Source organism: Corvus hawaiiensis, chromosome 6 (genome assembly GCF_020740725.1).
Source record: "Corvus hawaiiensis isolate bCorHaw1 chromosome 6, bCorHaw1.pri.cur, whole genome shotgun sequence".
Classification (NCBI taxonomy): domain Eukaryota; kingdom Metazoa; phylum Chordata; class Aves; order Passeriformes; family Corvidae; genus Corvus; species Corvus hawaiiensis.
In genome coordinates, this window is record NC_063218.1 from 40914958 (window position 1) to 40931100 (window position 16143).

General features: G+C 34.7%; 1 protein-coding gene across 5 annotated transcripts in view; it reads left to right on the forward strand.

Moving 5' to 3' along the window:
• The window catches only part of FUT8 (fucosyltransferase 8), a 105877-nt gene that overhangs the window by 45776 nt on the left and 43958 nt on the right, over window positions 1-16143 (forward strand). For 3 of the 5 annotated variants that reach the window (XM_048306133.1, XM_048306134.1, XM_048306132.1), the window contains exons 4-7: window positions 3512-3643; window positions 5004-5428; window positions 14845-14960; window positions 15105-15273. In XM_048306133.1, the coding sequence (XP_048162090.1) occupies window positions 5226-5428; window positions 14845-14960; window positions 15105-15273 (488 nt within the window). In that variant the 5' untranslated portion in view covers window positions 3512-3643; window positions 5004-5225. The remainder of the gene's footprint in view (window positions 1-3511; window positions 3644-5003; window positions 5429-14844; window positions 14961-15104; window positions 15274-16143) is intronic. The other 2 variants (XM_048306137.1, XM_048306136.1) reach the window with 2 other exon arrangements.

Sequence of the window (16143 nt, forward strand, 5' to 3'; positions counted from 1 at the left end):
AGTTATAGATGAATGAAATGCTTTCCAAATTGTTTCCAGTCACTATTTGAAAAATGTTTGCATCTAAATGGGAAAAAGTCTCTTGGGATTGATAAATATGAATGCTAGAACTAGAAATAATTACCAGTCATGGCTTGATCACAATAGTGCAAAGCATGGGGACAAATTTCAAAGAAATGAGAGTTAACAAAGTAGAGGTAGATAAAAATAGGAAAATAGATAAATGCAACATAGATTTGTCATCAACAATTTTTTGATCTGTACTATTCTGGGTTTACTTGGTAACTGTTTCAATGAGGTAAATTTCCCAATGAAACATAGTTTGGGAGAGAATGTGTATGAATTCCTTTCAGCATTTCTTGGCACATAGAAAGTTCTATATTGAGTGAGAGAAAATGTGGATGAAAAGTAGAATCATTTGTTGGAAAAGGAAGTAGCTGAAGGGATGAAGTGACAGGGACTTGTGCTGCAAGGAAGAGTATTAGCCTGGAGGAGAGGCCCTATTAGTGCAGTGGATTACATCTGTTACTCATCTTGGATGTTTTCAGTAGTGACAATGTCATGAAAATATAATAGTTTATAATGAAATTTAGGTCACAAAATAGAAGAGTGTTCTGATGGGGTCAGAAAAATGTACAAGAATTTTTTACTCAGGACACCGGAGTGATAGAATGGGATAAAGCGTAATAGTACAAAGTTAAAAGGATGAAAAAGAAGAATTTCTGTATATAAGACAGGAGCTTATAAATCTGAAGAGAGATAGATGCAGAAAGATTTGAATGTATTATGTCCTTGTAAAATGGTTGCTGACTGCCAGAGTAATGTGGCCATGAAAAGAGAAATCCTGTTTTGGGATACATCACAGTAGGCAGGTCCAAGAGAGAAAAGCAGGTATTTGGTTCGTACGAGACGCCAGCAACGCCTTGTGTTACATGCAGAATTCTGATTCAATTACTGTGTAAGTCCTCATAAAGAATGCATTGCCTACACCGTGAATAATGTTTGTAAGGTTTGCTTATTTTTATCAAACGCTACAGAGGCATTTACTTGTTACTTTTGTCCTTTGATCCTTAGTTTTATTTTAATATCCTAAAAGGATTATTTCCTTAGGCTCTAATCCTTTGTCAGAGGCTGTGCCATCACGTTATTGTTAAATAAGAACTGGGATCAGAAAGTTGGTTTTAATTTTCATTTTTATGAGAGCACAACAGGCTAACATTACTTAGAGTAGAATGCTTTCCTAAGAAGATAATTTTTGTCAGTGAAATCTTAAAAATACTAACTTCAATAAGTTTACTTGTAAGGGAAACTAATAATGTTGTGAGGGTTCAATCTAAGTTATATGTACGGTGTAACGTGCTTTTCACGTGTGTTTCACATTTAGTGATAAGTCATTGTGATAGCTCTTAGAGTGGAATGGATTTCATGTTTCATACATTGTGCAATTGTAGGGGATATACATGCCTTAAATATACTGCTGTATATGTTAACTATAGTAATGTATTTTACTTTGTGAGTAATTTTCTTCTTTTCAGCTTACATAAGGTACACTTTTTTTGAGTGAATCTAGGCCAGTAGGTGGTTCAGCCAAAAGTAGACTTGCTTAGTTTGCTTTGAATTTAATCTAAAATAACTTGGAACTATACATTGCCAAGAAAAATCATAATGCTATTCTGGGGCCATAATTCTGTAGGAAGCAAAAATACACATGGAGAAAATACACACTGCAACACTGAATTTGCTATGGAAAGCATGTTCGAAATAGTACATTAAAAGGGACCTTATTTAAGTCATGGAAAATGTCCTTCCATTTAAAATTATATAGTATTGGGCTATTCAATTTTCTAATTCTTAAGTACCTTTTAAAGCTTTAAAATAACGGGAAGGCTTCATTGGGAGCAAGATGAGGAAAGGTAGTATGTATTTATTTTTGATTAGTCATTTTTGCTATAGCAAAATAACTTTGACATGGATGCACATTATTTCTCATCAAGATATTGGTGCTACTCTTCAGTCTCTTTTTTCACTTGCCATTTTAATCAAGTCTCTTTAGTGTTTCATGTAGTCATTTTCATTTAGTCATTCAGTGCATTCCATTGCATTGAAGCAATGCTGTTTTTTAACCAAATTTTTCCTGTTAATTTGGCAACAAAACATTTTCACATTCTTACAATCAGTTGTGGCTTACATGTGTAGTATGCACAATTTGATTTCCCAACCAAGGCTTGAAGGTGATCCTTATTTTTAGGTAAATATTCTGTCTGTTCCTTGTGGAGTTCCAACTCCCCTGCTATGAGCAAGGGTGCCACTCACTAGATCAGGTTGCTCAAAGTTCCATTCAGCCTGGCTTTGAACTCTTCCAGGGATGGGGCATCCAGTATCTCTGGATGCCCCATCCCTGGAATGTCAAATACTTTGACAAAATGTCAAATATGTTGACATTTTCTATTGCCAGAACAGTATGAAATAAAAGAATTAATGTGTAAGCCACATTACAGTACGAAGTTGGTAGTTGAGTGTTGCTAGCACTCACATATAATTAGATACACCACATTTGAGATACAGGCTTTTTAATGTTTTTTCAGAATGTTCTCCCTATTTATTCAGCTAGTTTGGCATCTTTATTTTATATTTAACTCTACTGTGACCTAACTTACGAAAAGAACAATGGCATCTTCAGAGATTGAGAGAAATCACACAAAACCTGTGAGGACTTGGTTGCATTTAGCCAAATGCTAAACTGATATTTCATAGAATTACTGATCACAGCTAAATCCCATTCCTAATGGGCCTCAAAGGTCATCTGTACACAACTCTACCCACTGATAAACTGATTTTTTTCCCATTTTTGATTTTTTCCTCATTAAGCATCTTGATTACCTCCAGTTTATTGCTATGAGACTTTTTCACCTCATGTTTCACCTTGTTTTCCAAACACTTATATGTCAAGCTGTATGAAGTCTGCCAGTGGGTGCAGAGAGGTCCCTGATCACTCTTTCCACTTTAGCTGATTGCCTAGTCTTACTGTGTGTTTCCTTTTGTCTAGTGGGGTGGGGACTCACATGATGATCTTTCTTCTTCCATGCAGCTTAGGTTTTTCGGAACATTTTGGGGACCTTGTTGAATGCCATTTGAAAATCCACACTGACTAAATCAATTACATAACGATTAGAACTGGTTCTGTCTTGCCTGTTTGTTTACATCTTCAAAAGAACTTTAATAAATTTATAGCCACTATTTGTCTTTCTAAAAGCGATGTTAGTACTTTTTTACTTTGATTACTTTCATCCTTATGTTTGCAGATTTATTTAATCTAATTATTTCTGCCAGTTTGGCTGACATGAATATTTTTTTTTTCCTGGCCTGTAATTGCAGGATTCCCTGCTGTAGCCCTTACAAATAATTCAGTTTACTGTTTTAATTTTCCTTTCCTTTGCTACAGAGTGGTTATAAGTAAGAGGTTGAACACCTCTGTTAATAATTAAACTATTGCATTCTTTAACTTCTTTAGAACTGTTGGAAGAATACCATCTGTTCCTGATGACTCGTTATATGAATTTTGTGGATTTTTGATTGTCTGATCTACTAACACTGTTGTTTGAGACAGACCAACGCTGCCTCTGGTAAAGAAGATACCTGATTTGTGAGTCTGCTTAAGCTCATGTTTTATGAAAAACAGATTGGAAAAAAAAAGTCAGTATTTTGCTTGCGAAGTATTCTATAAACAATTGTGTCCCAATTGTGTCTTACTAGTCAAAAGTGGATTTTTTTGGGCCTCTTTTAAACATACACAAACTACCCCTCTTCTCAAGATAACCAGAGAAAATTTTCAGCATTTTCAGTGCTGTTGAAAACAGTAAGCATATTCAATGTTAGAATTATTGTATCTGGAGGTGTGTGCTCCAGGCATATTTCCATAACTGGGTGAGTTTGGAAGTTACTGCAATTTGGGAAGATTTTGCTCTAGGCTTGAAATGAATTGGAATAGAATAAAATAACTAAATGAAATTAAAAAGAAATTAAGATGAAAGAAGGATAAAACAGAAAAGAATAATTTGGGAGAAGGTAGATGTGGATGGTATCTCAGAGGAAGTACAGTGGATTTAAAGATTTGAGAATCCAAAGAAATAGGTTATTTTGGAAACTGAATAAGAATGGCATATATATGCTCTTTAAAAAGGTAAAAATGTTACATTGCTGAGAAATAGGAAGAGAGGGGAGAAGTACTTAAAGAAGGCTCCGGACATGCTGTCAGTTAAAATCTGATCTAGATAGAATGAGGAGACTTTATCCTCATTGAATGATATTTTGCCAAGTAGAAAATGAGTTGAGGTGATTTTGCATTTTTTAAAATGGCATGGTGGGTTTTTTTGTGAGAGAAGGTGTTACCTTCGGAGCACTTTTTTGCAGTTTTTTATAACTTTAATAATAACTTGTCAAAATGGGTTTGATAGTTTTGAGACAGCAGAGAAGTGTTTCTAAAAGCTAGGTTTCTAAAGTCATACCTGATTTTCAAATACTTGCAAATTGCAGAGTATACTGTTACAATGGCTATAACTCATTTGTTAAAGAGTGGCAGTCATGACAAAAACGGAGAAGAAAGGGAGTAAAAGTGAAAGAAATTAAGATGTATTTGTAATTAAATAAAAGCTCTTTGTTGATAGTAAAGGAGAATGTCAAGTTTACTACAGAGTGACTTTTGAACTATTTTAATGTCTGAAATGACACGAATTGGTAAATATTTCTCGTGTAAAAAGCAGCATTTCTTCTGGCCATTTCAAATTTAGGATTAATTGCATATTCTTTGTCATTCATTCATGAATTCAGCACACTGTTCTGTGGAAAGTTAAAAGCTTTTTTCTTTGTCTCTGTGACAGAAAGTAGTAACATTGTCTATTGTCATTCTTGAATGTTAATGACAATGCGTTTAGCTTAATTGAAATCCACTGTATTTGTACATATCAGAATTGTAATTTCAGATTTATTTTTATTTTTTCCCACAGAATATAAATGAAGAATGATGCAATACTAATGCTTTCTATGTACAGCCTTGTAAGAATCTTCTTTAAGGACTTGCAGTAAGATAAACACTGAGAATAATTTTTCTCTGGTACAATGTGTTGAAGCAGAGGAACTGGCATTATCCACCTTTGTAAAAGCTAAGAACTTAAAATGTTTGCTATTTTGTGAGCGGAGCAGTTCTGGAGTGAATTGAACTTCTGAAAATGCGGCCATGGACTGGTTCCTGGCGTTGGATTATGCTCATCCTCTTTGCTTGGGGAACTTTACTCTTTTATATTGGTGGACACCTGGTACGAGACAGCGAGCACCCAGATCATTCCAGTCGTGAATTATCCAAGATCCTTGCTAAACTTGAACGGTTAAAGCAGCAAAATGAAGACTTAAGGCGCATGGCAGAATCTCTCAGGTAGGACCTGGAAGTAATTAAAACTGTTCAGGAAATTTTTGAAATATGAAATACCAGAAATGAAATTGTAAGGGTTGTTTGTGGGAGTTTTTGCAAATTATATTTAACATTTAAGTATAGATAAGTGTTTTAATTTGTGCCGTAAGTAGCTGAAAATATATTGCAAAACCTTTAAATAAATGTACATTTAGTCCTGGTCTAATGTAATCATTATTTAAGAGTCATTTAATGGTGTGGAAATGTTACTGTCACAATAACAGAGTTCTGTAGGTGATTCACCCCTCAATGCCAACTTCAAACAAGTGCAATTATTATGACATTCATACAAATGAGAACATCTAGTTCTTTATACTTCTGCATGCAGTAATTGGAAGAGCTCGTTTTAAAATTGCTGAAAACATTTGTACAGCTTGTTGAAGATAAATGCTGACTTGCTGAAGATGATCTGCAATAGATTGCTGCATTATACAAATTCTTTTATCCAAGTTTTCTTCCTTGCCTTGCTGCTACACTTGTAGAAATACTTGTAAAACAGTAGGATCATCTACTTTTTTACAGTCATTAGATTGTAGATGGGTATGATTACATTTTGAAGTGTTTTCTTCCACCTTTTCAGACAGACAGCTTTTCACATAGATTCAAGGTACCTGCTGTCATAAAAACCTGAAAGGGAAAGCTGCTTAGGCAGGATGTGTCAGTGCCAGGTTGGACCCAAGTATGTGGACAGCACCACATGCAGCCTAAAAAGCTGGGATGGATCATGGGGACAAGTGCAGAGGCGTCATATGTTATAGGAAGGTGGAGAAGAGTAAAGCTCAGTATAAGATTTTACAGAATGGGAGGGTGGTGTTTATTTTAAAAATGTCTAAATGAGCTGAATTCGTGTATCTGAATTTTTTACTGAATTGGCTGTCTCTTTCCCAGCTCTGTACTCATGAGCACCACATGTGTAGCAGTGGTATGGCCAGGATCACCTGTGTAGTACATGGAGAGCAAGGGGCACTGAAAGTTCATCCTGTCTCTTGGTTGGTTCTTGCTTGGCAAGGAGAAACTGATTTTGGGCTTGCCTTTTAATACCCTTTAGGAGCAGATTTTGGATCTTCTACCCTGCTGTTTTACTTCATATTTCATAGGGAAAATTACAGAATTGCACAAATACATTTTCTTTACTAGGGTGTTTTAGGTTTCTGGTCCTGTTCTTGTTAGCTCAAGTCAGTTTGTTTCCCACCTTCATTTAATGAAATCGTGCCTCAACTCTGTAGCAGTGAAATGAATTACCTTTCCTCTTTAGCCTGCTCTGATGTTTTTTCTCATGCATTCTCTCTTTCATTCTTATCCAGGCTGTTGGATTTGCTAGGCTGGGTAGACTTCCCTGCCTCACTGCAATATTTTTTCACTGCACTCTGTTCCTGGTTTCTGGAATGCACTGTAGATGTGGCTGCATGCTGATGAGGCTTCTTAGCTTAGAAATATGTCTTAGTTTTGAACTATATGTCAGCCCTGAAGAAGCACCTCAGCATTTATGTACTGCTCCCCAGAGGTGGAGAAATGCCGCTGACCCAAGTACTCTACAGTGAGCATTGATAATCTTCACCTTGAGTAATATGGCCATGAATGGCTGAGTGGGCTATAGTTCCCTAAGCTCAGTTTATTAATATATGATAACAACAGTATTTGATAAGATTTTAATATATGTTGTTGACAAAATGGTGTAATATACTGTATGCTGATATGAAGAAACTAAAGCAACGCTCTGTATTTGACTAAATGCAGTATTTATACCTTTCTTGAATATTAGACAGTAATAGTTAGCCTTGGGGATTCTTGCCTCAGAGGTGGTAATATCTGGCCTTGAATGTAAAGATTACCACCCTCCATGCTTTCAGTCCCCCATGTTTGTCTGACTTGAATAAATGGTAATGTGTTGTATTGCACAGCCATTGAAATATAACCCACTCAAATTACACAGTGACTAGAAGAGAATAAATTGTTTTACCAATGGCAGGGTACTGTTTTCCTCTCAAGAAGGAGGCAGTAGAGACAGGAGGTGCTAAGTAGAGGCTAAACTATATTTTAGGCAGTGATGATTTTTCTAAATATCTTTCTATATTTCACTAACCTTATCTATATTCAGATAAATATTACCTTTTTGGTGGGCAAGTTTTAAATAATAGCTTATACTGTTGATAATTTCTCATGATTTATAAAAATAAAAACATTAGTTTATATCTACTCTAACCATGTTAGAATATTTCAACATTCCTTTTCTATGCTTCAGTTAATGGCTTCAAGATGCTGAAATTAGATTAAGTGATGCAAAACGGTGTTGACTGGACTCTGTTCAGCTTCTTTTTTGTAAAGATGGTGTTTAACAGTATTTCTGAGACTTTTCCTCAGAGCAGTTCTGTATAACCACAGGAAAATCTGAAATTCTAGCATGAGGAAGCATAAATGACTTTAAATACCAGTTGAACAGCCACATGTGTCCAGGTTCAGTAGTCAGTGCTCTCCAGGCATGAGCCAGTTTGAGACTGGAAGATAACCAGTCATAGTTTATGCTGGAAGTGCTCTGAGGTTGGTGAACTACTAACTTTGAGGGAAATGATGCATGAAAATGTAGGGCTTTTCATTATTTTTACTGTGCCAAATCCATGATACTGTTTACACAGAAACATCACAAATAGGTTTTAGACGTATCCTGGTCAACCTGTGTTATTAAAGTATTAAATCATAATGTGGTACAGAATTTCAGTGTCTCATTTCTTTGTTTGCCAGATAGAACAAGTTGTGTTGAAAATAGATGTTAGCTTTAAAATTGTCCCAGTTACATTTTTATAGCAGTATGTCTGTTTAAAATGAGGCATTAACCAGCAGTCCATGGGTTTAGTATCTGTGTACTGGAAGAGATCACTGCTGCTGTGAGCATACATTATAGAAACAAAACACCTCTTAACTTCAGAAATCCAATTAGACAGAAAAGATCACTTTTGCTCCAGTTTACATCTTAAAGACGTAATTTATTTTAGGCTTTACTGATCAAAGACAGAAGGACTGGAACTATTATTTGAATATGATTTAATTGCTAGAATTTTTATTTTGTACTGAAAACTCTAGTTACTGACAGTGGCAGTTAAATCTGAGTGGATAAAACAACAGTCCCTGCATCAGTATAGCTCATAAAGGGCATGAGGTAAAAACTTGGTTTTGCTGCCGTTTTTCACTAAGATTTTATATCTAGAGAACAAAAAAGCTCATTTTTTGGGTTAAAACATAGAATATATTATGGTATGCAACAGGGTTAAGCTAATGCCTGAAATTAGGCATATTCCAATTAGGAATTTAAGGTTACTTGTGGAGGATTTTATACAAGATGAGAGTGCCTACCTGTAAAATTGTAACAATAAACAAACATCTGATTAACTATACTAGCTAACTATGCTAGTTACAGTATTTTGGCACTATTAGATAAAAGTTTTGGATGCTAAAAAGCTCCAAGTTAACAGAATTTGTCTTAGTGAGCAATGAAGTTTTGTGAATGGTAGAACATTATCATAATGAGTAGCTGTGACATTAATAATAGCTAGTTAGGGCAGGCAGGAAGGGGCAGAAGGTGGGTATGGTTATAAGAATTTGTAGTTTAATAAAAGTATAAGTTGTTTTTTCATTTCCATTTTGAAGTTAGAGAAAATTGGTATTTCATATTTCATTACATTGTTAGTTAAAATGGTAAAATGCATTTCAGTACATTTCAATTGCCTGGACTTTCCCATTATCATGGGTTCCTATGACTTCTCTCACTTCCTTATCACCTAATAAAAGTGTCAGTTTTCTGGGATGGTTGAAAACAGGAGCTGGTGTGCTTGTTTCCATCCATCTCTCTATGAATGCTAACATAGAAAGACAAGAAGTGATCTTTCCACCCTGTGATCTGAATCCTCCTTTGCTGCCAATTTATGTAGCAGCTCCTCATCCCCAAAGACAACAAAAAAGAAAACCAAAAATGTGCCTTATGAAGCATACCTTATGTGCATGCAAAACTAACCATTCAAAACTTGAAAAAGATCCTATCTGTGAAAAGGCTTTATAAAGTCTTGCTTGACCCTTTTTTTCTCTGTGGTACTTAAATAATACCTGATTTTGTAATTTTCTTCCGCTTGCTTCTTCTCACACAAGATATGTAAGGAGCAGAATTAAGGTTTTAGGGCATTGATAGGTACTTGTTTGGATTATTCTGGTTTATTTCCCACCCACTGCAACCATTTGTATGTTTGATTTCACAAAATATTTTATGTTTTTATGATTTTATGATTTTTAAAAATATTTTTAATTCATTACCCATATTGGTTAAGAATATTTCATATTTTTGTAAGGATTTTTGGTGAGCATATTTTTAGATACTTATTTTCTAAGTTGTATATACCTGTGCAAGTTGGAACAGTCACTCTTTTTGAAAATGGCCTGGAATAAAAAAAATATTCCTTTAGGAACTGAGTACACTTTTGTGGTGCACTTCTGATTACTTGAAATTACATCAGGTACTGCATAGGTTTTATGGTGTATTTAAAAAGCCTTAGGTGAGAAGTTACTGTAGTTTTTCTTTTGCCAATATGGTGCTTTGTAAAAACCTTCCTTGTGGGCTATAAAGAGGCAAAGATGTATATTAGTGATGCAGAAGATAAATGGGCTTAAAGGTGTTTTGTATTGTCTGAGTTTTAGAAATTATGTGCATGAATATTGTGGTGTAGTGAGATTTGGAGAGGTACCATAGTCTGTATGTGATCATAAACAATATTGTAGGAGCAAATCTGGGTTGATTTTAGAAGCAGTCTAGATTTCAATAGTGCAAAATAGTAATAAAACTGAGTTTTTTACAGGTTGTTGTTTTACTATTCTGTATCCAGTCAAACTGGAAGAACCCTTTCAAGGACACTTAAGTAGTAGGTGTGACAGCAAAAATGGAAATCTTTACTGCAATTTTTGTAGTTATTTAAGGGAAACCTGATAGGGAGTAATAATCAAACCAAAGTATTACATAATGTTGTTTCCTAAACAGTAGTTTTAGGAAGTAGTTTTACCTAAAATTTTTACTTACTCTTAGTATTATGATATGACTGCTGAAGACTGTCCCTGTTGCATATAGATGATATAAGGCTTTTAGGAGGATTACAATTACAACTTTTGTAATGTCCCATTTTCTTGGATGGAAGCTGTGTATGCCTTCATCCTTGTCCTAGGGTTGCTTTATTTTGGCAATACATGAATGCTTCATAGTATTTTTGTGCTTCTTTGTGTATTACTGGGTGGGAGCCAAATTTTTATATTTTAGGATATTTTTCTCACAGTTCTGAGTGTAGCTTCAGAAAGAAGAGATCAGATTTTGAATTTGAAAGAGTACTAGAGTTGCTTTAATGTAGCTGGTGCTGAGGCTGGTGGAGAATCCAAACTCGAGATCAATTAATCATAAGCAACTCTATTAAAGTACTTCTGTCAATTACTCTGGGCAGTTTTTGGGCCCATTAAACCTGTAGAAAGCATTAAAGGGGCTTGGATAGAAGAATACTTTCAGGTTGATAAGAATTTAAATATTAAAGTACAGTTTTCTATTACATGTATTTCAAATATCTCAAGTTTGAAGCTGACAGTATTGCGCAGGCTAGTGTGTGAAGGATGAAGATAATTGAACTAAATGGTGGGCACCTCTGCTCTTTTTACTACTTTTTGTGCAATTCTGAGTTAAGGGAAGGGACACATGTGCAGTGGATATAATCAGCACTGATCAGGGCTGTGCTGATCTAAATTGATAAGGGATGTTTGGTCTTTATTTGCAGATAACATTGACTCTTTTATTTCAGTTTTATTTACTGAGAAGGTTTTGTCTAAGAAGGATGAAGTGACAGCCTGTATTCTTTTTGTTTGTGTGTGCTAGTGGTCATTAATAATTGAACATGATTTTCTTCTTGGGGAAGAGAAAAAAGTGAAAGAAGAAAAGACAATCATAATTTGACTTTAGTTAGTTATAAACCTTCTAGCTCCATACAAAGAACTTAGATATAAATGAAAGAATGAGAAAATATTTGAGTGTGAACTTGTGAAATCTTATATTTTTCCTTTTGCTGATAAATTAGTGTAACCTTTTAAATATCTTGGGAATAGGAAAAGGTTAGAATGGTTTTTGTAATTTATGGGTTTTTAAAATTATTTTTACAATTATTTTACACAGTATGGCAGTTCTTCTAGCTAAATTGAATGTCACTATGATTAATTTTTAAGGTGTTCTTCTTGCCTTCAGAGATCCAGACTAGATATCATTGCTTTTTCATTGCCCCTCTGTCACCTGAAGGTGATGAGAAATTGGCCTAAGTCATATGGATTATGTACATAGAATTATTTTTTTTTTTTTTTAGCTGGATTAACAAGGGACAAAGTAGAAACAGGTTATCTCTACAACATAATTTTTTTGATGTTTAAAGTTATACAGTAGTATCTTTATTTGATGAGTTGATTATGGAAAAGATAATTTCTATTTGCTATCAAATGGTAGGAAGCAGCATGGAAACATCACACCTTGTAACTACTGAGAATTGAAATAAACCTACTACTTGGTTTATTAGCTTGACTGACTGCTTAAGAGAATTATAATTGTGTTTATTTTGTGTTCATAACTTAATTTACAGTTTTACCATAGTAATAAGTGAAGGACACTGTGTCCTAGATGCTTACTGATGTGGTTTTTTTATTACTGCTTAGAATCATCTTAGTTTAGATGAACTTACTTTAAACTCACCTCTCATATTTTAAGGAGTAAAATAGTTGTCAGGACTTACTTTGGTAAGAATTATTTTGGTAAGAATTCCTGTTTTTCAAGAGGAATTCTTATTCATAAGTACGCATAATTACTAGGATATTCTGCACTAGAAATTATCTGCGTGCAGGATGCCATGAGACTAGACAAGGATTTTAATTCAAACGCTTTTCCCTCAAATATTGTCGTATCTCCAAGTCAGTTGAAGTACTTGGAGAGGGTAATAACAGCCAAGCTGTGCAGAGAAGAATCTTTTCCTTAATTTTGAGACTGGATGAAAGTGAGGAAGACAGCAATTCTGAGTCTGATGAGGTAACAGATGTGGAGACAAAACTGAAAAAAGAATAAGCTATCTTAGTTTCATCCTAAAATGATATAATTTTTGAAAGTCCAAACAACTAGCTTAGAGAATGTCCCCCCATCCCAGCTCTTTTATCTAACAGTCTAAGTACAATAAAAATTTTTATTGCAATGTGCCAAACAAGATGAATGTTAAATGGCATGCAGTTTTCAAGATCTTAATTATATCAAATGAGCAACATTACTGTGCTTCTTTCATATCATCCACAACTATCCTTCTGTAGGATCCTCTAATTGCTACTTTAACAGACTTTCCTTATGCTAAGATGATTTGTACACTGTCTCAGGACTTCTTATGGTAATGATTTTGTGTCCTTTTACCCTATTGTTCTTCACAGATTCTACCTTTAGGGTGTGTGACTTGTACAAGATAAACCCTAACATTTTTTTCTGGCAATTTTGTGGTTAGTTGTTCCTTCACAACTCCAACTGTGGTACCAAGTCAGCAGATCACAAACACATTTCCATCTGGTGGTTTTAAATTCGTGTAAGAACGTAAATGTCTTTCAATATACTTTTTAAAGGCTTGTTTGTATTGTCTTGTACATGGCAATACAATACTGTACCTCATTGTGATACAATACTGTACATTTTTTGTAGAAACAAATTTACAAATGGATTGTTGACATGGAGAGTATATTTAGGGAGTGCACGTGATTAAGATTAGGATATTTTACCCAGTTTTGACATGCTTGTTCCATCAGTGCATGAAAAAGCAGCTGTACGAGCAGTTAATGGTAATTCCTTTTTGTGGTAGTTTTAGAACACAAATATTTTTTCAGTAATTATCCCTAGGATAGGGATCCTTTCAATAGGAAGCTTTAAGACTGCAGAATTTTTTACTGAATTTCTCTCAGGCTACGTAGCTGCTTCTTCCACCTCTCTTATCTCCTTCTGAAAAAAGGTGCTTAAATGCTATGCTTCGTGTGATATACCTTTCTGATGCTTACATTAGGTGTTTGTTCTCTTCAACTGTTCCAGGGAAAATGAACTTCTCATCAGTCCCTGAAATTTTATTGGCATTTAGCTATCCAGACCTGAGAGACATTAAAGTTAATAAAATCTCAGTAGGATATTTAGAATGCTGTCATTTCTTTTTTACAGGGAAGGTGCTCCCTCAAACCATTGTTTTCCCTATGCTAGAGGCACCTGTCAAGGACTCTTCCTGTGTATGGTGCTGTGAAACTCTGTTTGTGTGTGGAGAGAATATCTGTTTCTTTTTATGTTCTTATTCCTTTATGAAGGAAGAATCAACTTTATGTTCTGCAAGAATTCTGTATTCTTTGCAGTTCTCAAGACTTCTCATTGCACATCTGCTTGCTCTTTTTCTCTTTAGAGTCTGATCTTACAAAAGCTTATAAAATGTGGAATAATTTTTAATAAGTGTAATTTCTCTTGAAATTAAAAGAGTTTTTATTTTACCTGCTTTAAATTTGTGAGGCAAATAGTAGTTAGCATCTAGTTTCTAAACTTCAATAATTTTGGTTTATTAATACGTGGATTCAAGTTGAGATGGTGAACAAACCTCAGTAATGCCCTCAGGGCTGACTTACGGCTCATAGATTTCAGGATATGTATTTCCATACTTCTCCTGTGCTCACATATCAGAAATTTTACAAATTGATGTTACAGTTGCTGGTGTTGTTTTAGGTGATGTACAGTTTAGAATAAGAGATCATGACAATGGTACATTTAAGGTGGTTGGATCTTGTTCTGAGTCCATGCAATACATTGAAGTCATCCTGGGTGAATGTGTAGGAAGCCTTAACTAGAGTTCAAGAGCTGGAGCCCTGGTTCTCTAAGAATATATGGCCAGGGTTCAAGAGAAGAATGTACCTCGTGTGTGAATGTAAGAAGAGTCAGAAATAGAATCTCTTGAAGGTATGTTGAATAGGCTTTGTTTGTGTGCCAATCAGGTTGACAATTAAACTGCCCCAGATACTGTTTTCACAAGCACAGCCTTGCATTGTTCATGTTGGTGAGTGGAAGTCTTGAAAGCAGCACAGTATAGGATCAGGCTGAATCCTGCATTGCAGCTGTGTTATGCACTGTTTTTCTCCTATGGAATTGTGCTTTCAAAATCTTGTTTATGTCAATGTGTTTAATTTCTTCTGGTTTTAAGGAAATACTATGAAGGTTTATCAGTAAAACAGTATGGAATAAAAATGAAAGGAGAGCTGAATTGTTGATGCAAATAATTTATCAAATAATTATATTTATAAATCATGCAATTTCTTTATTTTCTATGTCCTAGGATACCAGATGGTCCCATTGATCAGGGACCAGCTGCAGGAAAGGTACATGCTTTAGAGGAGCAACTCCTAAAGGCCAAAGAACAGATAGAAAACTATAAGAAGCGGGCAGGAGATGGTTGGTAGATAAGTTTTCTTTTACTTCTAAAACAAGTTTTGGTGTTTTGGTATTTCTTATCACAAATGTATTGGCTTCTTAACAAGTAATTCAACTAAAAGTACTGATACTGATGCTTTTATGCTTTTTTTTTTTTTTTTTTAGTAGGAGGCCTTGGAAAAGACCATGAAATACTGAGGAGGAGGATTGAGAATGGGGCTAAGGAACTTTGGTTTTTCCTCCAGAGTGAACTGAAGAAGTTGAAAAATCTAGAAGGAAGTGAACTGCAAACACGCATTGATGAATTTCTGTCTGATTTAGGTCATCAGGAAAGGTACTTGCATTAGTTGATTCTGACCTTTAATTTAACTGTCATTATGTTGTTCAAAGATGTGTGGCAATTATATTTTTAGTTGTTGTCAATCATCAGGCCTCCTTATTGTTGGGGTACCTTTTTTATCATGTCAAAATATTCTGTATGAGTTTTGTTCATGCTGAAAAAAATTAATCCAGGAGATGTTAAAAATTCAGTGAAGTCTGTCTTTAAGCATATTATATTTTTAACTCTGTTCCCAACAGGATTGCAATAACAGTTTGTGTCTCATCAGTAAACAGTTATACAAAAGTAGTTGAATTAACTAAATATACTGCCTTAAACACGTATCAATGTCCCGAAAAAAGCTGTGATCTCCATGTGTGAACATCAGTAATAAAGCAAGAGCCTTTGAAAATAATGCTGTAGTAAAGGGAAAAAATCAGAAGAATTTTCAATTCCTTAGAAATAATGTAAACACTATTTAAAACATAAAGGCAATATGAATTTGATTATTAATGTGGGCAAATAGTACGGTCCATTAAATTTTGTAATTTAATATTCCACAGTTCCAAAATCCATTTTGTCATAGATTGAGTTGAAAGTGAGAAGGGACTAGTCAATTATTGAGAATTATTATTTATATAAAAGACGTGATTAAATTTCGTCCAATTAGTTCTCTGCCAAGTGCAGTTTTATATATTTGACTGAAATAAAAGTAGTGCTTGGCTGAAGCAGAATTTTCCAAAAGACTTGAGATCTTCAGTTGAACAGTGAACTGACAGAGAAGCTGCCACTTCCCTGGACAGTTTGTTTTGATAGTTATCTCCACTCAGAAATATTTATTCTCCATGGAAATTATTTCTGTTCGGGCTTTGTGAACTTTAGTTC